At 40.6% G+C, this 26,765-nt stretch overlaps 2 protein-coding genes across 2 annotated transcripts; both read right to left on the bottom strand.

Moving 5' to 3' along the window:
- Nucleotides 1-2,873: 2,873 nt before the first annotated feature.
- LOC146328903 (extracellular calcium-sensing receptor-like) lies at nt 2,874-7,049 on the bottom strand. The gene is made up of 8 exons (XM_084716711.1): nt 6,835-7,049; nt 6,280-6,574; nt 6,043-6,129; nt 5,518-5,787; nt 4,611-4,883; nt 4,066-4,293; nt 3,863-3,986; nt 2,874-3,784 (listed from the first exon to the last, which is right to left on the bottom strand). Exons 1-8 carry the CDS (start codon nt 7,047-7,049, stop codon nt 2,874-2,876), a joined length of 2,403 nt encoding a protein of 800 aa, XP_084572837.1.
- Nucleotides 7,050-11,962: 4,913 nt separating this feature from the next.
- On the bottom strand, nt 11,963-26,707 carry LOC146328902 (vomeronasal type-2 receptor 1-like). Its single transcript, XM_084716564.1, has 18 exons — nt 26,598-26,707; nt 26,031-26,322; nt 25,794-25,880; nt 25,294-25,563; nt 24,915-25,121; nt 24,565-24,837; nt 23,879-24,106; nt 23,665-23,788; nt 23,393-23,586; nt 16,300-16,430; nt 15,713-16,007; nt 15,486-15,572; nt 14,992-15,261; nt 14,049-14,252; nt 13,687-13,959; nt 13,174-13,398; nt 12,958-13,081; nt 11,963-12,873 (listed from the first exon to the last, which is right to left on the bottom strand). The coding sequence occupies exons 1-18, from the start codon at nt 26,705-26,707 to the stop codon at nt 11,963-11,965; spliced, it is 4,305 nt and encodes a 1,434-aa protein (XP_084572690.1).
- Nucleotides 26,708-26,765: the final 58 nt, after the last annotated feature.

Here is a 26,765-nt window from a genome sequence, read left to right as displayed (position 1 = left end):
AAAAATTGCTCCGCATCCCCAAACGGAGGTTACCATGACGGCGTGATGCATACAGTTTGTTCATTTTTGACATCTTCCCTCAGTTTATAATCTATATTCGTCATAAACAACCTTGTTAGGACAATCAGATAAAGAGATGTGCTTTTACACACGATTTAATCTGAAACTCAGAACATAACCTGCTCCTGACCAGGTTATGAGTTTAGCATAAGTTACCTTGGTGATCTAGCAAGGTTAAAAGAGCTACCTTTGTGACAATGAAAACCCTGGTTTTAGACCCAACACATCTCGCTAACCCATTAATCTTGCTTCATAGTACACCCCTCTGAACAGATGCATACATGTATCAGAGGAGCCACTTGATACTGAGTATAATACCAAATTTGGGTGTATGACAAGGTTGCTGGAAGTGTGCAAAGCAGCACATCCAGCACACTCTTTCAGCTCTGCTGGTTGATGCTCAAAGTATGACAAAATAGGTTAAGTCCTGAAACTGTGGAGTCTTTTTCTACACAGCGCACCCTAACGCTAGGCTAAAACATATAATGTAGACGTGTACATGTAGATTACTATTCTGTTAAAATTCACTATTCGATGTGAAGGGAAAAAGAGAGATAACAAGAGGGAGCAAAAGAAACAGCTGATGTCCTTACAAAAGGTTAGCTTGTTTTGCTGCCATTCAACAATAAAAAATGTTATTCACCTGTTTATTCAATAGCCTTTCACTAGCAAGGACGACACTATCAACAATATGTGTTTAAGTGATTTATTAACAAAGAGAAATATGCAAATGCAATTAGATCTTAATTGTTATTGTATGTTGGCTGTGTCTGGGGAAGCTTCGGAGGGGAATCTTCTCTAGTGGTTGTGGTTGGTGGATGTGAGTGGCGGAGGGGTGCTGGCATCCCAGTGCCAAGTGCCCATACTGAAGCCAGCTGCTGAGTTTGGTGGATGTGAGCAGCAGGGGGCACTGGCATCCCAGTGGCAGGTGCCCCTACTGGAGCCAGCCATTGTAGTTGGTGGATGTGGCCATTAACAGATCTTGATTTTCTTCTTCCTCTCTTTTACAATGAGGGAGTTGGGCTGGAAGATGCTGAGGAATAGCCTGGTGTAGTAACGTCGTAGTCTTGGATATGGAGAAGTGATGACCTGGAAGACCATGGAAGAGACAGTGTGTTGGCTTGCTGGACTCACCCGCTTGCTAGAGTGCTGTATTGCCAATGACAGAGTCTCGGGGACGTATGCGGTGGAGAAGATTTGAGCTTCGGCAGTGTCTGCAGCTTCTGCTGTCTGCGTGGGCTGATGAAAACTTTGGAGGTAATCAACCTGGTTTTGTTCAAATAGGTCTTCATCTAATGGGGATATCAAGATGGAATCCATCCTGAGATGAGGTGAATAAATAGAGTAAATGCAAGGAAATGATGAATGAATGTAGTATTTTCTGAATAGTAGCATGTTTGATGATGTTCATTGTTGTTTGGTTTCTACTCTGGTGTGGAATATGAGAGCAAAAGAGGATGAAAAGGTTGGATGGGTGTGCTGGAAGAGGTGCAGTTGAGGTGTGCTCTTGCTCCTGAAACTCTGCTAGAAAGCATCAATGAAAGTCTTTAAGATACATCACCTGTGGTGGCCACACACTGATTAGCATCAAGTAATTATATCAGCACCCATATGCTCAGAAAAAAGCTAACTATTTACAAATATACACTATACATCCATGAACTAGGTATGACACCACCACAGCCCTGCCAAATGCTAAGACCGTGTAGCCTGGCAGGTTGCAAGACTAGCCAACATACTTTCTTGTAAGAGATGAGGTCCTGGACACATGGTATGTCAGGCTATGTCCTAGTGCATGAGCTCCGAACTCACTCATTGAATGGAGTGTCAGCTGCCATGTTTGTGTCGTAGAACCTACCAAAGTTGGACAAATGTCACATAGTAGAGCCACAAATTACATGAGGTAGCCATGCCCTGCATGAAATGTGCACGAAACCCTGCAGGGACCAGCTTGTCTGACATTTTATGTTGGACATCTAGTAAGATAGTGCTAAGATAGGCTTGTTGGATATGAAAATTAGTGAGTCTATCTGTAAGTCCACATCACTACCAGACAACTCAAAAACACAAATAAATGCACTAAATGTATAATGTCAATAATCCGTTTAATAAGGTGTAAAGTTAATTTGCACAATGAAAAGTCATAAAGGTAAAAATAACTTTTAATGAGGTTGAGAATTAAATACAGACTGAAGGAAGGTCAGGTGATTAAAATTTCAGGAAAAAGGTTAACTGCAGGGCAACAGGTAACCAGGTTTATGATAACTGGGGAATGTCTGAGGGCATCTGGTAGACAGGCAGAAAGTGGCAATGAAGAGGTCTTGGCAAACAGGAATGTGACTGGAAGGAGGACAGAGAGGCACCATATGACACTTTGCACCACTTGATGTTTACTTACTTTTACTTGATGTTTGTTAGAATATCAAAACTGGTGAGTGTATCTTTAAGTTCAATTCAGGTCCAGACAGTTCAAAACTAAATACATAAAACAATGTATTTATAACAAATTATAACATAACAAAACACATGGTCTGCATAATTTATAAAGACAAAATAACTTATAGTTTATTCAGGTGTATGGTTAACTTACATCATGAAAAGTCATAAAGTCAGTGATAAAATTTAATTTAATTTTATTTAGTATAAGTGCTTTGTGCTTTAAACAATATTCTGGAAAAAATACATACGTTGTTTTGACATCAATCCTGTTCTCTCAGTGGCCTAACATTACTATTACCATGAACTTATTGCTCTGTTTGCATTTTGTATTGTGTTGAGAAAAACAATTCATTCTGTCACATGAAATTTAATTTTTATGACTTGATGCCCCGGCCCATGATTGCTTTCTTCGTGTTTCTCTCTGGTCTCAGCAGGATTATATAACATTTGGGTCCAAACAGTGCCACCAAGAGGCCAAAACTGGAAGCCAGGATGGCAAAGACCTCCACTGCATCTGCATATTTGCCTGGTGAGCTGATATAAGCAGGGACAAAGGCCACCCACACAGCACAGAAGATCAGCATGCTGAAAGTGATGAGTTTGGCTTCATTGAAACTATCTGGAAGATTCCTTGATATAAATGCAATCAGAAAACTGAGGATAGCCAGTAAACCAATATAACCAAGTAACACTGCAAAACCAACCGCTGACCCAACTACACACTCAAAAACTATTTTGTCATTGTGGTATTGAGTGTTTTTATGAGGAACTGGTGAGGCAGATACAATCCATGCAGTGCAGACTGCTGCCTGGATGGAAGTAAGAAACAAAACTGTTCCTCTCTGCTGCAAAACACCAAACCACTTCAGGCTGGCTCCACCTCCTGGCTTGGAGGCCTTGAACACAGCCAGAACCACCATGGTTTTCACCAGGATGCATGAGATGCAAAGCACAAAGCTGATCCCAAATGCTGCATGTCTCAGCTGGCATGTCCACAGTCTGGGACGGCCGATAAACAGCAGTGAACACAGGAAACATAACTTAAGAGACAGCAATATCTGGAAACTTAGCTCTGAATTGTTGGCAAGAACTATAGGTGTTCTGCGATGATAGATAAAGATGCCCAGGACAACAGCACAGATACATGTGCCCAGCAATGAGGCAGCTGTCAAGCAGATACCCAGAGGTTCATTGTAGGAGAGGAACTCTGTTTTCTTAGGAACACAGTGGTCACGCTGGGGGCTGGGCCAGAAGTCCTCTGGACAACTAGTGCACTCCATGGAGTCTATGAAAATAGGGACAGTCTTGATATACATATTCATATTACATCTCCAAACTGCAGTGTTCAATACTGAATACCAACCAGTCTCATTGCTGATCTTTCCCTCAGAACAAGGGATGCAGTCAAAACAGCACACAGGTTCCCCTTTCTTTCTAGCCATGCGGGTACCTGGAGGACACCTCTCACTGCACACTGACCGGGTTGGCTATAAAGAGAAAAAATATCTCTTATATACCTCAGAGTTACCTATGGGCCAAAATAGGTGTCTGAAATATCAAAATAACCTTTTTTGTTTCAAAATTCCAGAAGATTTGGTTTTCATTAATTGTGAGTTCTTCTCCTTTGAAGGCCGACCTTTTAACCTCACCCACATTCTGAAGTTTAGTTCTTCCATCAGGAAGCTGCAGCCAGTTCATGATATCATATATTGGTAAGGCATCACCATTTTCATCAAATGACACTTGATCACCAAATGATGTGGTGAAGTTGACCTTTTCCAAGTAATACAAAAGCTATGAATATCAGAATGAGGGAGAGACAAAAGCCAGGAAGGTTTAGAAAAGACAGGTCACAAAAGAAATAATGATTGACTATGGTGAACACAGTAGTACCTAACATCCAATAAACAATCTCCAGACATTAATAAATCACAAGGCTGATGACATCCACTATTACCCAGTGCCAGGGAAAATCTTTTAAGCTACAGTGCTTACACTTTGTAATTCCATTGCTTTGAATTTAATGCTGTAGTATTAATGCTATTCTGTGGGAAATACTGAAATACATGATTTAGTTATATAAACAGGTGGAGTGTTATCTTATATCACACCTGCCATGGCTCCAATCCTTTCAAACTGCCACAGCTGTGCCCACTGAAAGACCCTCCCCCTTTCTCACACTGCAGCATGTCATCAAGGGCATACGCCAGAGCATACACAGCCTTGTACACATTATACTCTGGCCTGAGGTTTGAAATGTACAAATATTCAGTGTCTACATTCTCTAGATCTTCCTCTCCAGTGCATAATGCTCCCCCAGTGTCTCCACCTGCTGAGGGTGGAGCAAATCTACACTGAAATGTGTGCTCCCAAAACTGGTTCACCTGAAATAGATTCAAAACTGTGTTATAATTAATGACAATATTAAAATAATGACAATGACAATGTATAATTTCTTGCAATTACAAGATCAGACAACATCTTTAAACTCTCACCATGCTATTTCCATAGCTCTTGTTTTGGTAGGGATCAGGACGTATTTTTAGGAGGAATTCTCTGAGCCCTGGAATTTCTCCTCTGCGGATGGCGATGCCCAGTGTGCCAGCCAGGTAAGGCATAAATTTGGGAGAACGAAGTACAGTAGCTGCTGTCCAGCCTTCACTGGCCATCCACTGCAGGCCTGTCACATTCTGCCTGACCACCTGTGTATTATACCAAATATATAAATCCATACTGCTATGCCACTAAAGTAATGTCTAGTCTTCTGAAATGAACAGTTCACACATCTGATGTCTTGTGCAATCCTATGTTTTATACAGAATAATGAGCAAAGTAATGCTTCATCAAAACTGCAGTGAATGATCACACTCTAAAACTGTGTGAAAAAAATAAGTGATGTGATTTATTTATTTAAATACATTTGGCCAAGATATTATTGCCACTACAAAACTTAAACTACAGTTCAATAATAACATTCAACATTTAACATCAATATCTATACTTCTATACATGCCCAACCTCTTCCATGAGGTATATCATGTTACTCGGATGTGCAAACACAATGACCACACGAGCTGTGGATTTCTTCATCACATCCACAATCCTCTGTAGTTCAGCTTGGTCATTATCCAAAGGCAAAACCTCTAAGTAGGCCAGACAACCTTCACCAGACTGAATAAAATCAGATTGGAAGGATCGGGCAGCGTGGAGTCCATAGTCATCATCACTGATCAGCAGACCTGCCCAAGTCCAGCCAAAGTGGTTGAGAATCTGAATCATAGCACGGACCTAAGTGAAAACAGAATGAAAGCATTAGAACATGGGCTGAATTAATCTGTCAGTGGAAAACCTGCTAAACAGATTCAACATTTGAAATGGTTTAGTTATTGCCTTTCAGATTTGTCAACTCAGATCAAGTAATATGTAAAAAACGTGATTGTCACACAAAAGGGATATATTTTTCAATGCAGTAAAGGATTGCACTTTCTCATCAATGTTTACCGGTACATGCTATGAATTTTCATTCTGCTGATAGATGATCACCTGGAAAGCATCACTTGGTATTGTCCTAAAGAAGGATGGAAACTTTTGCCGATCACTCAGGCAGGAACATGTGGCAAAATAACTCACCTGTGAAAAACAGAGTGTACATCCTAAAAACATTCAAAACCTTTACTATCTGTCTCATTATCATTCATGATGGTAAGGATTTTCAGTCCAGTTGTGCAAGTGGCATTAAATTTGAAATAAAATAAAATAAAAATAAGACAGAAAACTTACCATAGGTACTCTGTACAAACCTATGACACTGGAGATGGCAATAGAATTGACAGATGAAGAATCACCCACAATCCCTATGACTGGAGGGGTTCCTACACAGGCCTCGCCTGATATAAACTGTTCCTCTTGACCACTGACTAAGGACAATGCTGCACTGAATCCAATCCCTAGGCTGGCACAGTTATCATACAGACTATATCCCAGAGTCACATTAGGTAGCAGGTTGGAGTTTCTATTGATCTCATCAATAGCAAAGGCCATGGTCTGAGCCCACCTGAATCCTAGAACATAAAAACTAACAGAAGAAATACCACTGTAAACATGACAGTAGCTGTGTCAACATGTACAATTAGCAAAGCAACAGGTTTTTGCAAATAATTAAGCCAGGTAAATTGCAACAAGTATTACAATACTCTAATATAAATGTTCAAAAAAGTAAAAAAGTAATGTGTTCAAAAGGACATAAATTTGAATTGTAATTCACTCAGAATAATATTGTATTGTCAAAATTACATTAAAGTAATGTGATTTATTTTGTTTTCCTGACAGACTCACCCATGGCAGACAGGCTGCTGTGGCTCAGAGGTAAAAGACAGGTCAGGAAAGACAGAAAACAAATGGGCCGGAAACAGCCCACCTAAAACCACATCTCCAGCTTTGTGCATCACATTTAGATGAAACTGTCCCTGTAACTGGCAGGAATAAAGCGGGGATGTCACAGGGGAAGAAAAGTTGCAATACAATAATGTTAAATACATGAGCAAGAGCATTTTGATCTCTAAAAATGGCCACATGACTTTTCTCTTGTTTACCCCTTGTCTGAGCCTACTCAGGCTGTCAACCCCTTTTATTGACTTGCAATGTTATTTAATCTTGCACACCACCCATCTTGGCATAAAAAATCACAGGGGCAGGGCCTAAAATACATTTTATTTGAGATTAATTTTGACATGAGATAAAAAAAACCTCCCCATGGCCATCTTTTCATCCCAAATTCAAGTTGTGGATGACTGTCATATTCAAGGTCTGCTGAAATTTGCAGGACAGTCATATTATGAGCTTGTTTGTTTTTCTTGAACATTACATTTAGTTGACTGTTTCAATTAAAATAAAACAGTGACTTGCATTGTTGTATAATAGAAGCTTTCTTCAGAATCACTCTGTAGTCCTGAACAGATGCAACAATGTATAAGAAGAACCACTTGATACGGAGTATAATCCCAAATTTGTGTGTGACAAGGATACCAAATTAAACTCACCAAATGGTAACTGTATGTATAACAGGCACTGCTACGCTAAGCATGTAACCAGATTTTTCTACCTGTCTCTGCCTCTCTCTGTCTGTCTCTCTCACAAATACACACACATGCTGACTGTGCACAGCAGTACATACAGTACACTCTTTCAGCCCAGCTGGTTGATGCTCGAAGTGCAACAAAATAGGCTATGCTTTTCTACACAGTGCAGCCTAACATTAGGCTAAAAAATACAGTGTAGACGTGTACATGTAGACTCCTATTCTGTTAAAATTCACTGTTCAGATGTGAAGGGAAAAAGAGAGATAAAGAAACAGCTGATGTCCTGAGGAAAGGGTAACTTGTGTTGCTGCTATTCACCAATGAAGAAAATGTTATTCATCTTTTTTTTAATAGCTTAGACCTTCTCACTTTGCAGGGTAGTGATGAAAAAAACAATACTTTAATAAGATTGATTTTATTGTCCCAAAAGAAGTTTATCTGGAATTACACATGCTCAGTGCCAACAGTACAACATGCCTGTTTTACAGTCATCATAAAATTACATAGTTATGTTAAAAAAACAAAAAAACAAAACAAACAAACATTACATTACATGGTTAGGCTACAGTTGGCTTCCCTTTTAAGGCTTTGATGGATGAGGGGACTCAAGAGTTCTTAAAGTGGTTAAGCCTTAACTGTGGTTAAGCGAAAACAGTGTAGGCGCTGTTGGACCCTAGTACAGACATTATATACCCGAACACTCCATGTTAGGTTGTGGCCAATGTGTATGCCCAGGTATTTTTATGATTCAACCTGGGCTATGTTCTGGGATATGGTCGGTGAGGAATGAGTGGTACCACTTCATAATGAAGGACTTGACATTCATCAGCTGCAGTGTTTCCAGGAGAACATGGTGCTGTAGGACATTAAAGGCCGAACTGAAATCTACAAACAACAGTCTAGCACAGGCTTTAGGACTCTCAAGATGTTTAGACACAAGGTGCACTGTACTGTTAATTGTATTATCAGTTCCTCTCACAGAATTCTCCATACACTTCTTCACAACAGAGTTTAAAGCAACAGGCCTGATGAAGTCATTATTCTCCAGTGGACATGGTTTCTTGGGAATAGGTGTGATGATTGCCATTTTCCATTGTGTTGGTAGTATGAGAGTCTAGGTACCTATGGAAAAAGGGGACCCTGGCAGGTGTCAATTCATCTCCACGTTTTTAATAAAGAAAGCAAAGATACCATCTGGACCTGTGGCCTTGTTGACATACATCTTGTTAAAGACAAGATGTATAGTCTCTCAGCATTGGAAGTATTAATACTATCAAGCACCATGTTGCATTCAGTAGAGAAATCATAATTGTCAAACTGCTTTTAAAAAGCATTCAGTTCATTAGCTTTAGCCGGTTCATCTACCACATGTAGAGATGTCTTTGTGGGTTTCATATTGGTTGCTGTTTTCCCATAATTTTTGAGAGTTCGTAGCCTGGAGGTTTTCCTCTTTTGACTGCCTATGTTCTCTAGCATGTTTCCATCTCTGGTTCAGATCCCTTTGTACTGCTTTTATTGCAAATGATCATTTGCCTTAAATGCCTACTTCTTCCTGTTAGCAGCCCTTCACCTCCTTTGTGATGTAAGGTTTGTTGTTGGAATATTTTATCGTTCTTTTTTGGATCACAGTATCAACACAGAAGTTTATGTAACTTGTTGTAACTACTAGGGAATTTTCCAATTTTGGGTATCATACTAAGGCTTGGAGTCATTGAGAGGCTCACACTAATTTTTAAAGGAGAAGTGCGTGATTTTCAGTGGCATCTAGCGGTCAAAATTCAGATTGCAACAAAGAGGATTTCCCCCTACGCCGCCGCTCCATTTTGAGCGTAAGGAGGCCGTCATGTGACAAATGGCGTAACGCTCACATCGACCAGTCTTTCCAGTGTTGAGGTTTGATAATTTTAGAAAATGTGTTTTGTTGTTGTTAATCTCTATAGGTCACATGTTTCATGTAAAATGGTGAATATAACTGTTATTTGCTCCACAATGCGGTCATATTTTGGTGATACACGCGGACACTGGTGAAATAATTGTAGTTGTTTAGTGTAATAGTACGATAGTTACGGCTGGACGCATATTTATTCCCTGTTTACATAGTCAAAGTCTTGGTTATGGGTTGGGGGTTAGAGGACGAGGAGGAGGGAGAGAAAGAGGGAGCAGAGAGGCCGAGGTTATGGTGCAGTCAGGGCCAGGTGAGGGAGAGGTGTGGGGGGGCGACCAGAGCAGAAGCTTCGCTGGAGGATGAAGAGGAGTGATTTGAAGCTTTCCAAAAGAGCCGGAGAGAGGTAATGATGGTATGTATTTAGAAAATTACTTTGTTATATTCCTGGTCTGAGTGATATGAATAATACTAATACAACACAAAGTTATATTTACAGCTCTGTTCTCTTCGTGTAGCGATGTTAGTGTTGTGTGTTGTCTGATGAGTAATCTCAGAATAACGTGTAATCACAGAGTAACGCAAATCATCATTACCTGGGACATTACTGAATGATAATAAATACTGCAGAGGAACAGCATCATTCAGCACGTGTTACTCTGAGCAACTCTGAACAGTCTGTACATCATAAACTGCAGTGATATTAGCATATTACCAACAAAATATCAAACATCTCATTAACCTTGAATGTATTTTTCCTGTGTATTATTTCTTCAGAGACTTGTTAAAGAGATGACCCCGGAGGAGCACAGGCAGCTCACCACACAGCTCCTGAGGAGGCAGCCAGGACTGTTTGATGCCCTGAAGCTGCATCAGCTCAGGCATGGTGCCCCACCTTTTACTGGAGTACCAGGGTATCATGGTGTAATTGTGGTAACTGTAGGAACATGTTGAGGAGGCCTGGGGTTGACAACAGGGAGCACCGTTACACAGCCTGTAGGCATTTTAGTTTTTGGCAACATGGCTCTTTACTGCAGGGAAACCGACTTGTCATCCCCAGCTGCTGTGTTTGGAGCATCAGGGACAAGTTCTCTGATCCCACTGGACGTCAGACAGGTTTCATACCCAGAATCTGAGTTTCTTTCCAGGCCCTCTGGAGTGTCAATACAAGACCACAAGTACTCACTAACCTGTGTATATATCATCAGGGAATCAAACCTGAATTTTTATTTGTTCTAGATTTTATAGATTATTTATTTCTATATTGCAGAGTATGTTCCATATTTTCAAATGTTTCTGCTAATATTATATATTTAATATTACATATATAGTTTATTTATTCAGTCCATTACTTATTATTCAATTTTACATTGAATTGTAAGCACAATTAATAAAAGACGATAATTAGATATACCTGCTGTATTTATTGCAATTATATACATATAAATATGTACTTTTATATTAAGTTTTTTCCTGCAGCTTTCGTACATTTTCATGATCACTTCAGGTTTCAGTAATGTATATTATCATTACAGGTGTCAGCTGTACCTTACAACTTAGCAATATGAATTGTTATTTACACAAACAGTTTTGGTCGGTGAGCTTTTTTATTTATTTAATTTAATTTAATTTTATGTTTAATTACTTTATATTCATGTGATAAATCCAAATGTTATTTGAATGTCTACATAAGAAATCAGCATGAGAGATTAAGAAAAACAAAACAATTGGGTTATAATAATCACCCATTTAAAATGATTAATTTGACCTAAAAGGACATAATCACAATGATAGGTTTCCACTATGTGCTTCAGACAGACATTAGAAATGGAAAACAGTTGAGCAGGTAAGTGGGGTCAAGTGAATGGCTAATGCAGGGCAGATGAGGAAAAGTTGCAACAGGTGAGCAGGTTGAGTAAACAGACTGAGATGGATAGGGGATGTCACAGGGCATCCGGTGCACAGGTGAAGAGGGGAAATAAAGCAGGATGGAGAAGTGGGAATGTGACTGGAGGGAGGATCAGAGCAGTAGAATATAACACTTTGTGTCATTTGATGTTTGGAAATTCAGGAGCTGAGAGGAGTTTTTTCAGTTCAGGGGCATTACAAACACTTGAATTCCACATCAGTTCAGGTCAAAAATAAGTACATATAATAATAATGTTAAATGAATCTACCAAGTCTACTTAACTAATTCAGAGAAAGTAATTTACAGTTTATAATGAGAGGAGGACCTCACTGATGGCTGACCAGAAGGTGATCTTCAATGAGGCAGGTTGTCTGAACAACTTTACATTAAGCAACACTTCTTGGACCATAGTTTAACCAGGTATAAAGTTAACTGAAATGATGAAATGTGACAAAAGGAATACCATTTGAAATGCTTGGTATTTTGTCTACAGCCTTCTTACCATTACAAATGCGATTAAAGATATTTTCTGGCCATATTTTTGTATTGTGTGGCGAAAAAGTATTCACTATGTCCCATTGAATTTAATGTTTTTTATGACTCCTTGCCTCGACCCATGACTGCTTTCTTCGTGTTTCTCTCTGGTCTCAGCAGGATTATATAACATTTGGGTCCAAACAGTGCCACCAAGAGGCCAAAACTGGAAGCCAGGATGGCAAAGACCTCCACTGCATCTGCATATTTGCCTGGTGAGCTGATATAAGCAGGGACAAAGGCCACCCACACAGCACAGAAGATCAGCATACTGAAAGTGATGAGTTTGGCCTCATTGAAACTATCTGGAAGATTCCTTGATATAAATGCAATCAGAAAACTGAGGATAGCCAGTAAACCAATATAACCAAGTAACACTGCAAAACCAACTGTGGACCCAACTGCACACTCATAAACTATTTTGTCATTGTGGTATTGAGTGTTTTTATGAGGAACTGGTGAGGCAGATACAAGCCAGGCAGTGCAGATTGCTGCCTGAACAGAAGTAAGAAACATAACTGTTCCTCTCTGCTGCAAAACACCAAACCACTTCAGACTGGCTCCACCTCCTGGCTTGGAGGCCTTGAACACAGCAAGAACCAACATGGTTTTCACCAGAATGCATGAGACACAAAGCACAAAGCTGATCCCAAATGCTGCATGTCTCAGCTGGCATGTCCACAGTCTGGGACGACCAATAAACAACAGTGAACACAAGAAACATAACTTAAGTGACAGCAGTATCTGGAAACTCAGTTCTGAATTGTTGGCACGTACTAAAGGTGTTCTGCGATGATAGATGAAGATGCTCAGGACAATGGCACAGATACATGTGCCCAGCAATGAGGCAGCTGTCAAGCAGATACCCAGAGGCTCATGGTAGGAGAGGAACTCTGTTTTCTTAGGAACACAGTGGTCACGCTGGGGGCTGGGCCAGAAGTCCTCTGGACAACTGATGCACTCCATGGAGTCTGTGAGGATGGGGACAATCTTGAGATACATGTACTATATATACTGAATCTACAGACTACCATCTTTAAAAACTGAATACCAACCAGTCTCATTGTTGATTTTTCCCTCAGAACAAGGGATGCAGTCAAAACAGCACACAGGTTCCCCTTTCTTTCTGGCCATGCGGGTACCTGGAGGACAGCTCTCACTGCACACTGACCGGGGTGGCTATAGGGAGAAAATTAAATATTTGTTATTTTACACTACTTTGCACTACTTTTTTGAGGTATACATGGGGTGACTAGGAAAATAATAGTGACCTTTTTTGACTCAAAGTTCCAGAAGATTTCGTCTTCATCAATTGTGAGTTCTTCTTTGAAGACTGACCTCTTAACTTCACCCACATTCTGAAGTTTAGTTCTTCCATCAGGGAGCCACACCCAGTTCATGATATCATATATTGGTAAAACATCACCATTCTCATCAAATGACACTTCATCACCAAATGGTGTAGTGAAGTTGACCTTGTCCAAGTAATATAAAAGCTATCAAAATCAGAATAGGGGATGCAGGAAAAGCACAGAGGACAGGTTAGCAAAGAATTATATATGACTATGGTAAGCACAAATGGAGCACATCACTGACTTGATAATACTTTCCACCGCTATTACCAAGTGGAAGGGAAAATGCTTTCAGCCCTATGCTCATGACTTTACAATTAGTAAACTTATAGCTTTGTATTAGGTCTTACACTCTAAATGCTTCTCTCTGACAAATACTAAAGCATTTGATTTTCCCATATAAACAGGTGGTGTTGTAATCTGATATCACACCTGCCATGGCTCCAGTCCTTTCAAACTGCCACAGCTGTGTCCACTGAAAGGCCCTCTCCCTGGCTCACACTGCAGCATTTCATCAAGTGCATATGCCAGAGTATAAACAGCCTTGTACACATTATACTCTGGTCTGAGGTTTGAAATGTCCAAATATTCAGTCTCTACATTCTCTAGATCTTCCTGTCCAGTGCATAATGCTCCCCCAGTGTCTCCACCTGCTGGAGGTGATGCAAATCTACACTGAAATGTGTGCTCCCAAAACTGGTTCACCTGAAACACAGTGAAAAGAGTGTGTCATCATTAATGTCAATATATTATCCTTTCAATTACCAGATCAGATTGCATGGTAAATCTCTCACCATGCTATTTCCATAGTTGCTGTTCTGGTGGTCAGGACGTATTTGTAAGAGGAATTCCCTGAGTCCTGGAATTTCTCCTCGTCGGATGGCAATACCAAGTGTGCCAGCCAGGTATGGCATAAAGTGGTGACTCTGGAGCACAGTAGCTGCTGTCCAAGCTTCACTGGCAATCCACTGCAGGCCTGTCACATTCTGCCTCACCACCTGTGCATTACACAAAATATATAAATTAGTGTATTGCCTTTCTTAATCATACAGTTTACTCATGTCATATGTATTGTCTCACTAATTCATACACAGATGTAATCCTATGTTTTGCAAAGTATTGTGAGTAAAGTTAGGCATCATCAAAACAGAAGTTTTATCTAATTTGTCTGAGTGAATGATCTCACTCTAAAACTGTACCTTTAATTAAGTGGTGTGATTTATTCACTTAAATATATTTGTTACAGGCTAAGATGTTCTTGTTAATTAAATATTTCACTTTACCAAATAAGCAACAACAACAACATTAAGTTGTATATTGTAATGATTGTAGATTTATCATTGTAACTTGATGGACATTTTTGTACATAATTTTACATCCATTCTTGTATTTCTATTCATTTTCCATATATTGTAGTTTTAGATTTTATATTGCTGTTACATGTTGTAGATAAGGCACATGAAGCTTTACACACTTCTTATAGTATATATTTGTTATTATTGTTATTGTTATATTATTATATATCTCTTTTATATATTGTACTAGAATGTATATATTTTTACATACTTCTTCTTTTAAATTCTTATGATTCTCTATACTACTATATATATTTTTTTACTTTGGATTGGGAGCACCTGTCATCATCAACAATTTCCCCCCTGGGGATCAATAAAGTATTTCTGATTGTGACTCTGATTCTGATATTAAGTTACAATTAAATTTAATTTCAAGCCCAACCTCTTCCATAACTTTAATCATGTTTCTCTCATGTGCAAATGCAATGACCACACGAGCTGTGGATTTCTTCATCACATCTACAAACCTCTGTAGTTCAGCTTTGTCATTGCTCCAAGGCAAAACCTCTAAGTAGGCCAGACAACCTTCACCAGACTCAACCAGGTCAGATTGGAAGGATCGGGCAGCGTGGAGTCCATAGTCATCATCACTGACCAGCAGACCTGCCCAAGTCCAGCCAAAGTGGTTGAGAATCTGAATCATAGCACGGACCTAAGTGAAAACAGGGTTAAAGGATTAGAGTACAGGCTGAAATAGTCTTTCAATGGAAAACCTGGTGACCAGGTTGAACACTAGACTTGCTTTAATTATTACCTTTCAGCTTTGTTATTTAAGACAAATGACTGTTGTTACAGAAAAGAAAGATATTTTTGATTGCATTGTTTAACGGCACATGCTTTCTTTTAAACATTTCCATTTTGCTAAAAGATGATCACCTGGAAAGCATCACTTGGGATCGTCCTAAAGAAGGATGGAAACTTTTGTCGGTCACTCAGGCAGGAACATGTGGCAAAATAACTCACCTGTGAAAGACAAAGACTGTAAATCCTAAAAACATTCAAAACCTTCAGTGGCTCTTTCAACTCTCTAAGGCTGATTACTTATACTAAATTAAAGCAAAATCATTGAAAATAATTCTTTGATGACAAGACAGAAAACTTACCATAGGTACTCTGTACAAACCTAAGACACTGGAGATGGCAATAGAACGTGTAGATGAAGATTCACCCACAATCCCTAAGACTGGAGGGGTTCCTACACAGGTCTCATCTAATATAAACTGCTCCTCTTGACCATTGATTAAGGACAGCGCAGCACTGAATCCAATCCCTAGGTCAGCACAATTATCATAAAGACTGTATCCCAGAGTCACATTAGGTAGCAGGATGGAGTTTCTGTTGATCTCATCAATAGCAAAGGCCATGGTCTGAGCCCGTCTGAATCCTAGAACATCAAAACTAACACAAGAAATACCACGGTTTACTGCTGAAAAATACGTGTCACAGTAACTGGGTCAACATGTACATTTTGCACAACAACAAATTTTTCAAAGAAGTAAGCTAATAGAATAGCAACAATTATTGAAATACTCAAATAAAAGCGGTGAAAGAGGTATTATGTTTCAAATAGCATAATTACACAAGATTATTCTTTCAGAGTAGTATTTGATTCTGAAAAAAATATGTTCCATGAATAAGATTTATCTTTTGTGGTCTTTCCTGTTTTGCCTTGTTTCCCTGACATACTCACCCATGGCAGACAGGCTGTTGTAGCTCTGAGGTAAAAGACAGGTCAGGAAAGACAGAAAAGAAGTGGACCTTAAACAGCCCACCTAAAACAACATCTCCAGCCTTGTGCATCCCATTTAGATGAAACTGTCCCTGTAACCGACAAGAATTAAGAGGAGATGACACAACAGAAGAAAAGCAGGAAAACAATAACGTAAAATGCATGAGCAAGAGCAATTTGATCTCTAAAAATGCCCACATAACTTTCCTCATGTTTACCCCTTTCCTGAACCCACTCAGCTTTATTGCTGTGTCAACCCCTTATATTGATTTGCAGTATTGTTTAATTTTGCACACCGCCCATCAGGGCATAAACAATATTACGGGCAGGGCCTGTTACTGCAATGACGTCTACTGAAATTCATTCACTGTAAATACTCATAGATCCTGCTATGCTAGGTATGCAACCAGATTTTCAAGCTGTCAAACAAGAGAAAGTGAGAGACTGCACTCTATAGAATGAGTGATCTTGACCTTTGACCACAAAAACTGAAACACTTCCTCAATGAGTGTTGCTTTTTTCTGCTATTCAACATGACGAACATGTTTGGGACAATTCATCTATTCATTCATGTAATAGCCTAGATCTTCCCACTCAGGGTTTGAATTACACAGTGGCTTTCGGGGGGGGCCCTATTTTCCGCTGCGCACAACCACTTAACAGGTCACATGCACGTGCATATATTTAAGGCCGCAGCCTTATACTATTACTATGAGAGACAGTTAATACTGTCAGTAACATTTCATAGAGGCAAAATAATAACAACATAAGAATCAATGAAAACATTTAATAGCCCAATCAGAACAAACAAACACAAAATCATGGAAGCAAGGGGGTTTACAGATAACAGCTTTTTGCTTCTCATTCACACCCCTGCAAGAACAGCCCATTATTTAAGCAAAAAGCTAAGCATTATTAACAAACTTGTTTTTAACAAAATAAATGAAAATAAAACAGCATCAGCCCTCTCTCTCTCCTCCTGTCCCGCTCTGTCACTGTCCCTTCACCTTCCTGACATTTCACTTCTGTCTGTGGATTGCTACAAAAAAAGAAAAGAAAAATCCAATCAGGGCTTAAAGTTCTTTTCACAACCACTGGGCAAGCACATTAAGAAACTGAACTAAGTGGCCTCCAGTCAGGCTGCCTACAACAAACAGCACTTCTGAAACAATAACCACTATATTGAGTCAGTCTCATTAGGACAAAATCCAGTGTATCTTTGTTCGGGAATAGACTCGTATGTCAATACCAGTCATCACAAACGCACACCTGAAGCAAGTAATTTCCTGATTCTTACCTTAGGTCAGGAGCAACCATAGCGGCCTGGGGTCTTCTGCCTTTGCTTTCCGTCCTGTAACCCAGGATGTTGAGGGTCGATGGCCAGCTTTAATCCATGATGAAACAAAGGGCCAAGGGTCAAAGCGCTCCAGGGGAGGTCCATTCAAATCCACAAAGAGAAACGAGGACAGGCTTCGTTCACGTAACTTGTTGTGATACTTGCTGTCAGTAAACTTTACAACAGAAAATCCCCTCTCACACTCAGTTGAGGTGGACAAGTAGGTCCAACTTGCAGTTTGGAGTTTAACCAGTATTTTCCCTGGCGCTCCATTTTGCAGTTTAAAGTCCCGGAAGTCCTCAACAGCCTCTTGGGACAGTTATCCCAGTGCTTCTGCCAATGCCTGCACCTCAGCTTCACCAAACAGAATCAGAGCACTGTGTTGCTGTTCTTCAAACTGTCGATTATAGACTGATAAAACTGGACATGGTTGATTTTCGGCCTGCTCTCTGAGAGCTCAACATCTTTGAAAAGGCCAGCTGATATGCGCTGTTCCGCTTTTTGTGTAGATTTGCCTCCGATGGCTTTCATTTCTGTCAAGATGTCAAATGGCCTGGTGAATGTGGCAGCTTGCATCTACCAAAGATGTTTCTTTGCGCTGCAGTTTTAGTGAGAGGCTTTGTAGTTCTCGTAAAACATCCTTCATACAAGCCAAATCGGCCAAAAATCCCATGCTTGTGAGGAGTTTGTGCAGTCACAGCGAGATGTGTCACCCATCGCTGTCCTGAACTGCCGTGCCAATGCAGGAAAATCTTTCCATACTGCTTTCACAGTGTTAAAACTACTAGCTACCCAGCAGATGGTAAAGATCTGGCCTATTTTCAGGATTTGCATGTTTAAATCTGTAGCTGCTTCTTGGAGCAAATGGACATTTTTTGAAGACTGGTGATAAAGGGCATACAGTTTTGAAAAAAAAAAACTCAAATTGGTTACACCCAGCTACTTCCTTAAGCAAGTCTTTAACAGCTAACTCAAGTCGGTGGGCTAGACAGTGTATTGACTGTACTTTGGGGAAATCTTCTTTGAGCTTAGTGATGAGTCCGCTGACTCTGCCCGAGAGTACTGCAGCTCCATCTGTTGATATAGAGATGAGTTTTTTTCCCAGAAACTCATCGTCTAGTCCTGCTTGTCTCAAGCTGTTCCTCAAACATCTGTATATTGGATTCAGCGTCCGTGCCCTATGAAAGCTCAACAATATCCAAAAAGGCATAGTCCACTTCCCCCTTTCCTGTCATGTCACACTGCGCATAAATTATCAGGTACGCCAGCCCATGAACTGTGCTCTCACCTATAGTAATACTGATGTGTGACCCCAGTTCTTTAACTTTTGAAACAAACTTAGCTCTCATTTCACCAGCGATGTGCCTAATCATTTCACCACAAGCATGGTCTGATTTGTGCACATTACCCACATTTGCACCGTTAAGTTTTTGTAGGGACATTACAGCAGGGAGCTTTCTGTATGCCATTCCTTCCTTTGCCACCATATAGGCAAATCTGAAAGATGTAGCTGTATCCTGCAGTAAATGGGAATTTACTTCAAGAACCTTGTTTGAGAGCACATCTTTCTCCCTCATATCTGAAATTTCAGCTGCTCTTTTGTGGGCCAAACTGTCTCGATGCTTGTATATCTTTTTCTGTAGGTTATTCTGTGACTCGCTGCTGGTGTCTCCATCTATCCATTCTTCTGACAGATGTATTCCAGTTGCCCTTTCGGCAAGCAGCAGGGTTTTTGCCTTCATGCATAATGTACATCCTAGCTTATGACTTTTTCTGAATAGCCATGTAGTCTTGTGTTTCCACTCAATCCATTGCTTCCTTGTCCAGTTCAAAGGTAATGATGCATCACCAGGTTCGGGTTCAGGCCCAGGTTCGCTGCTACAAGTGGCGGCAGTGGTGTCTTGCGCTGAGCCCTCTCCCTCTGTGGAGCTCTCACTGCCAGCAGGACGCACTTGCGGTGCCGGGTTAGCTGTAGTTGGTGCACTGTCAACATTTGTTGTCGTCTTTTTTTTTAAGTGAATCCAAATTGTCTGAGGCTTGGTTGTTTCCGTTTTGACATTATGACTTATCCATAAACTGCCAGAAAAATGAAAGCACTGTTTGTTTTACAATGTACCGCGCCAAGTCAACACAGAGATAAGAAGTTCAGGTGGCTACGTAAATCCAGTAATTTTGTGTAGCACCGCTACTTATGGATTGCCACAGCAGAAATGGACAAAGAATTGTGTCAATTTGCGAGGACAGATTTGGGAAAATGAAATGTAATGTGCAAATAAACACACAATAAGTTTATTTTGTTTCATGAATCTAAATGTAAATTTGTAACACAAATATGGAAATTTTTTTGAGCTCCCCCTAAATGTCTCAGATGATGCTTTCAGGGGAGCTTGTGCCCTTTTCAGGTGAGCCAAGCTCCCCTTACCTCCCCCGTAATTCGAACCATGTTCCCACTGTGTTTGGGGAGAAAGAGAGCACTCTGACAGCCTCTCTAGTCCAACAGCAGGATCAGCATTTTGGGGAGTGCTATCATAAAGCACAAAGTTGGTGGCTTCTGGGCTGGACTGGGTTTGGGTTGTCGACTAATGCATAATTTTGTGGGTCAGGCGGGACGGATTTGCTTTTATGATGAGTCGGATGGATGTGGGTTTTTAAAACTCTGACCCACGTGTCACTACAATTTCGTCATTTGTGAATCAATTCATCTCTGAGTCCAAGTGGTTATTTGTGCCAACTTTGAAGAAACTCCCTTAAGGTGTTCTTCAGATATCGCATTCACAAGAACGGGATGACCCAAAAACATAATGCCTCTGGCTGTTGCCAGTGTGGTGGCAGAAAGAGGTTCTCCAGGCTTTTCAAACACACCCCAACCAATCCACAGAGGATGCCATCTTTAATGCCCCCACTCAGTCTTCACTCACCTTGAGGAGAACATCTACATCATAATACTGTTTACTGGTTTCAGCTCAGCATTCAACATGTTCCCCATGAAGCTGATTGGCGCACACTGCAATTAGTAGTGGATTTCTTTACAAACAGACCCCAGACGGATTGGCAGTCTCACCTCCTCCACTCTAGTGCTCAACACCAGAGCCCCCCTGGGCTGTGTACTCAGGCCGCTCCTGCTCACCTTGTACATATACCCCCTGACAGTAGAACACTCTGTTGGGAAGTTTGCAGATGACACCGCCATCATCATCAGCCAGATTTGAAACAATAATCAGACATTATATCAGGAGGAAATCAACAGTCTTGCAGGGTGCTGCACAGAAAACAACCTACTACTCAACGTCAACTAAACCACTTTTAGGTTCATGTTTAGGTTCATGGGAATCAAAATCAACGTGAACCTGTCATGGGCATCACACATCTCCACCCTGGTAAAGAAGGCTTAGAAATAGCTGTATTTCGTAAAGAAACTTAGGAAGGCAAAATTCCTGTGCTGCATTCTTCTCAATTTCTACACAGGAGCCAGTGAGAGTACCCAGAGCACCCTTTAAACATCACGAACTGGCACTGGATGTGCATAGCCCAGAATAGAAAAACTCTATTGCAGGTCATTAAAACTGCCCAGGACATCATTGGTATCCATCAATCAAGCATCAGTGATATTGAGGAGAGAAGGTTTGTGCGTAGAGCCCAGACGATGATAAAACACCCCAGCCACAGCCTGTTCTCCCTGCTGCCATCAGGGAGGAAAGACAGAAGTATCTGCTGCCATACCACCAGACGGATGAGCAGCATCTTCCCACAGGCCAAGAGACTGCTCAATTCATCCTCAGCACTCCATCTGATAAAAGAGGGTATAAAAGGTTTCAACTAATATAAAAGGAATAAAAAGGGGTGGTTCAAACAAAGGATAATGGATGTATGTTCTGTTCATGTATGGCCCTTTTCCATACACAGAGCTGGCATGGCTCGACTCAGTTTGATTTAGCCCATCAGCCCAGCATGGCAGGGATTTGCATTTACAGTACAACACGATTATCCACTTGAAGGTCTGCCTTTTAGATGAAAACAAGCCCGAGGAGGCTCAAGTCCAGCAACTGTTTAGCAATGGATAAACCGTTTGGTCTTTGCTGTGTTAATCCAGTTGCAGGAGTGAGGCCGATCCTTTCACTTGTGTTGCAGAATGAGCTGTTCTGGTGTTAACTTGGCTAGTGTTCCTGCAAGGCTGTGGAACTAGCTTAGCTTTGTTACGGGAAACTGTCATAGCACTGTCTTGAAAAATAATGTTTGTGTGGCTGCTTCAACTGGCCACATGTGGTCCAGAAGAGAAAGAGCTAAGAGTGGTGTGTCTGCATAGACAGGTAGCAGTGAGGAGATCTCAGGGGAAGAGAGGACTGTGCCTGGTCCTGTTCGCAGGCCAGTGAAGAAGAGAGAAACAATGGGGGTAGCAGGTTTTGACCTGGCTGAGGATTGTGGGCCACCCCCATTCAAACAATGGGAGCTGATTGCTGGGTGCAGAGGTGTGAACAGCAGGAGGATTGTGAGAGACTAATTTCAATGGCTCCGGTTGTTCACAGAGAACAATAGGACCATATGGTCCCATTCACCACTTTGGATGGCCTGGTCCAAGATCCAAACGCTCAGTTTAACACAAAATAAACAAAGTCATATGTGGAAGTCTCAGGTTAAATATAAAAGCCTATAATAATGTCAAATTAACCGAAAAAGTCTGGATAATTTATTTAGAGAAAGTAACTTGTACTTTAATCAGGTGTAAGGTTTAACTGGCATCATGTGAAGTCACCAAAGTGGTGATAGCATTTAAAATGCAAGTGCTATGTACTTTAAATAAATCCAGGAGAAAAATAGAGTAATTTGTTTTTTTATTTTCATACATATGATCCAACTGGTAAGATAGATGATATCCCAACTCCTCTATTTGTCATCACACTGATTTCAAAATATCTTAACATTGCTACCTACTTTTCTGACTGTATTTTTATCTTGTATACAGAAAAGGGATCAATTCCATCCCAAAAAACTGGGCATAGTTTATCGTTAAGACTCAGCACGACCCATGATTGCTTTCTTTGTGTTCCTCTCTGGTCTAAACAGGATTATGTAACATTTGGGTCCAAACAGTGCCCCCAGGAGGCCAAAACTGGAAGCCAGGATGGCAAACACCTCCACAGCATCTGCATATTTGCCCGGTGAGCTGATATAAGCAGGGACAAAAGCCACCCACACAGCACAAAAGATCAGGATACTGAAAGTGATGAGTTTGGCCTCATTGAAACTATCTGGAAGATTCCTTGATATAAATGCAATCAGAAAACTGAGGATAGCCAGTAAGCCAATATAACCAAGCAGGACTGCAAAACCAACTGTGGACCCAACTGCACACTCATAAACTATTTTGTCATTGTGGTATTGAGTGTTTTTATGAGGAACTGGTGAGGCAGATACGATCCACACAGTGCAGATTGCTGCTTGAATAGAAGTGAGAAACATAACTGTTCCTCTCTGCTGCAAAACACCAAACCACTTCAGACTGGCTCCACCTCCTGGCTTGGAAGCTTTGAACACAGCCAGAACCACCATGGTTTTCACCAGGATGCATGAGACACAAAGCACAAAGCTGATCCCAAATGCTGCATGTCTCAGTTGGCATGTCCACAGTCTGGGACGACCAATAAACAGCAGTGAACACAGGAAACATAACTTAAGTGACAACAATATCTGGAAACTCAGTTCTGAATTGTTGGCTCGTACTATTGGTGTTCTGCGATGATAGATAAAGATGCCCAGGACAACAGCACAGATACATGTGCCCAGCAATGAAACAGCTGTCAAGCAGATACCCAGAGGCTCATTGTAGGAGAGGAACTCTGTTTTCTTAGGAACACAGTGGTCACGCTGGGGGCTGGGCCAGAAGTCCTCTGGACAACTGGTGCACTCCATGGAGTCTGTGAAAATAGGGACAGCCTCAAGATACATGTTTATACTGTATCAATAAAGTACCATGTTTAAAACTGAATATCAACCAGTCTCATTGCTGATCTTTCCGTCAGAACAAGGGATGCAGTCAAAACAGCACACAGGTTCCCCTTTCTTTCTGGCCATGCGGGTACCTGGAGGACAGCTCTCACTGCACACTGACCGGGGTGGCTATGGGAAGAAAATTAAATATATGTTATGCTATGCTACCTTGTACTTATATTTTGAATTATTCATGGGGCGTCCCAACAAATAAGCAACCTTTTTTGATTCAAAGTTCCAGAAGATTTTGCCTATATCAGTTGTGAGTTCTTCTCCTTTGAGGGCTGACGTCTTAACCTCACCCACATTCTGAAGTTTAGTTCTTCCATCAGGGAGTGGCAGCAGGTTCATAATATCATATATTGGTAAGGGATCACCATTCTTATCAAATGACACCTGATCACCAAATGATGTGGTGAAGTTGACATTTTCCAAGTAATACAAAAGCTGTGAATAACAGGATAAGAGAGAGAGGAAAAGCAGAGAGAAAAGGTTAAAAATAATTGCATTTAACTATGGTGCACACAGGTGGTGGTTTTGGCACAAGAGGTGGTGAAGAATAAAATTGAAGATATCAGATTCATAATATATATTGGTAAGGGATCACCATTCTTATCAAATGACACTTGATCACCAAAAGATGTGGTGAAGTTGACCCTTTCAAACTAATACAAAAGCTATGAATATCAGATTAAGGGATAGAGAAAAACAAAAGAGGACAGATTAAAGAAGATTACATGTGACTATGGTGAGCACAGCAATAGTATTCCATAATCAAATACTAGATGTCAGCACATCGCTGACCTGATAAAACCATCCACTACTATTACCCAGTGGTAGGGAAAATTCTTTCAGGTATTCGCTCCGCCAAGTAGCATGTGATTTTGTAATATTAACTATCACACCTGCCATGGCTCCAATCCTTTCAAACTGCCACAGCTGTGTCCACTGAAAGTCCCTCTCCCTGGCTCACACTGCAGCATGTCATCAAGGGCATATGCCAGAGCATACACAGCCTTGTACACATTATACTCTGGTCTGAGGTCTGAAACGTCCAAAAATTCAGTCTCTACATTTTCTAGATATTCCTGTCCAGTGCATAATGTTCCTCCAGTGTCTCCACCTGCTGGAGGTGGTGCAAATCTACACTGAAATGTGTGCTCCCAAAACTGATTCACCTGAAACACATTGAAAATGGTGTGTTATAAATTATGACAATACATAAACAGATGAAATTGCATGGTTAATCTCTCACCATGCTCTTTCCATAGTTGCTGTTATGGTGGGGATCAGGACATATTTGTAGGAGGAATTCTCTGAGCCCTGGAATTTCTCCTCTACGGATGGCGATGCCCAGTGTGCCAGCCAGGTATGGCATAAGTTGGGGAGCCTGGAGCAGAGTAGCTGCTGTCCAAGCTTCACTGGTCATCCATTGCAGGCCTGTCAAATTCTGCCTCACCACCTGTGTATTATTATAATACACAGGTGGTGTGTGTGTGTGTGTATATATATATATATATATATATATATATATATATTTCACCCCTATAAATTCTCTCCATTTAACACATAATCATAAACATTACATTTTATACTTTAATTAAGTCATAATTAAGTTCTATTCCAAGCCCAACCTCTTCCATAAGGCCAGTCATGAGACTCTGATGTGCAAACACGATGACCACACGAGCTGTGGATTTTTTAATCACATTCACAATCCTCCTTAATTCAGCTTGGTTATTGTCCCAACGTAAAACCTCTAAGTAGGCCAGACAACCTTCACCAGACTGAATAAAGTCAGATTGGAAGGACTGAGCAGCATGGAGTCCATAGTCATCATCACTGATCAGCAGACCTGCCCAAGTCCAGTCAAAGTGTTTGAGAATCTGAATCATAGCACGTACCTAATTAAATACAGAGTGAAAGGATTAGTGTACAGGCTGAAATAGTCTTTCCGAAATGCTGCAAAACAGGGTTAACAATTGCCTGTCAGTCTTGTTATCTGAAACGAAATAACCACATCAGTGACACAAAAAATGTGACTTGTTACACAAAAGGAAAATATTTTTGCAGTAATGGGACAAGAGCACCTGCTTTTTTAAAATTAATTTTCATTTTCCTGATAGACTGTCACCTGGAAAGCATCACTTGGGATTGTCCTAAAGAAGGATGGAAATTTTTGTCGGTCACTCAGGCAGGAACATGTGGCAAAATAATTCACCTGTGAAAGACAAAACTGTAATCCCAAAAATGTTGAAAGACTTTCTAAGGCTTTCTGGGATTGATTGCTCCATGTTTACAGTAACATTCAATGTGAAATTAAGTCAAAATGATCCACAGTAATTTTTAGGTGGCAATACAGAAAACTTACCATAGGTACTCTGTACAATCCTACAACACTGGAGATGGCAATTGAAGTAGATGATGAATCACCCACAATCCCAAGGACTGGAGGGGTTCCTACACAGGTCTTGTCTAATATAAACTGCTCCTCTTGACCACTGACTAAAGACAACGCTGCACTGAATCCAATCCTTAGATTGGCACAGTTATCATAAAGACTGTATCCCAGAGTCACATTAGGTAGCAGGTTGGAGTTTCTGTTAATCTCATCAATAGCAAAGGCCATGGTCTGAGCCTGCCTGAATCCTAGAACATCAAAACTAACACAAGAAATACCACTGTTTACTACTGAAAAAATACACAGTAACTGGGTCAACATGTTCATTTTGCACAACAGATTTTGCAAAGAAGTCAGACAATTGAAACAGCTATCACTGTAATATTTAAATAAAAGAATGCAAAGAAGTATTATGTTTAAAATGACATAAATACAGTTTTTTTTGGTAATGTTTGATTTTCAAAAATACATTTTACTGATGAGATTTATTTTTCGTAATTTTTCCTTTGTTTTTTGGTTTTTCACTGACAGACTCACCCATGGCAGATAGGCTGTTGTGGCTCTGAGGTAAAAGACAGGTCAGGAAAGACAGAAAAGAAGTGGACCTGAAACAGCCCACCTAGAACCACATCTCCATCCTTGTGCATCCCTGTATGAAACTGAAACTGTCCCTGTAACTGGCAGGATGATGAATAACGAGGGGAT

The sequence above is a fragment of the Lutjanus erythropterus genome, chromosome 4 (assembly GCF_056507025.1).
Source record: "Lutjanus erythropterus isolate fLutEry1 chromosome 4, fLutEry1.hap2, whole genome shotgun sequence".
Classification (NCBI taxonomy): Eukaryota; Metazoa; Chordata; class Actinopteri; order Lutjaniformes; family Lutjanidae; genus Lutjanus; species Lutjanus erythropterus.
The sequence above is the reverse complement of the archived record's forward strand: the minus strand, read 5'-3'. Positions and strand labels throughout refer to the sequence as shown.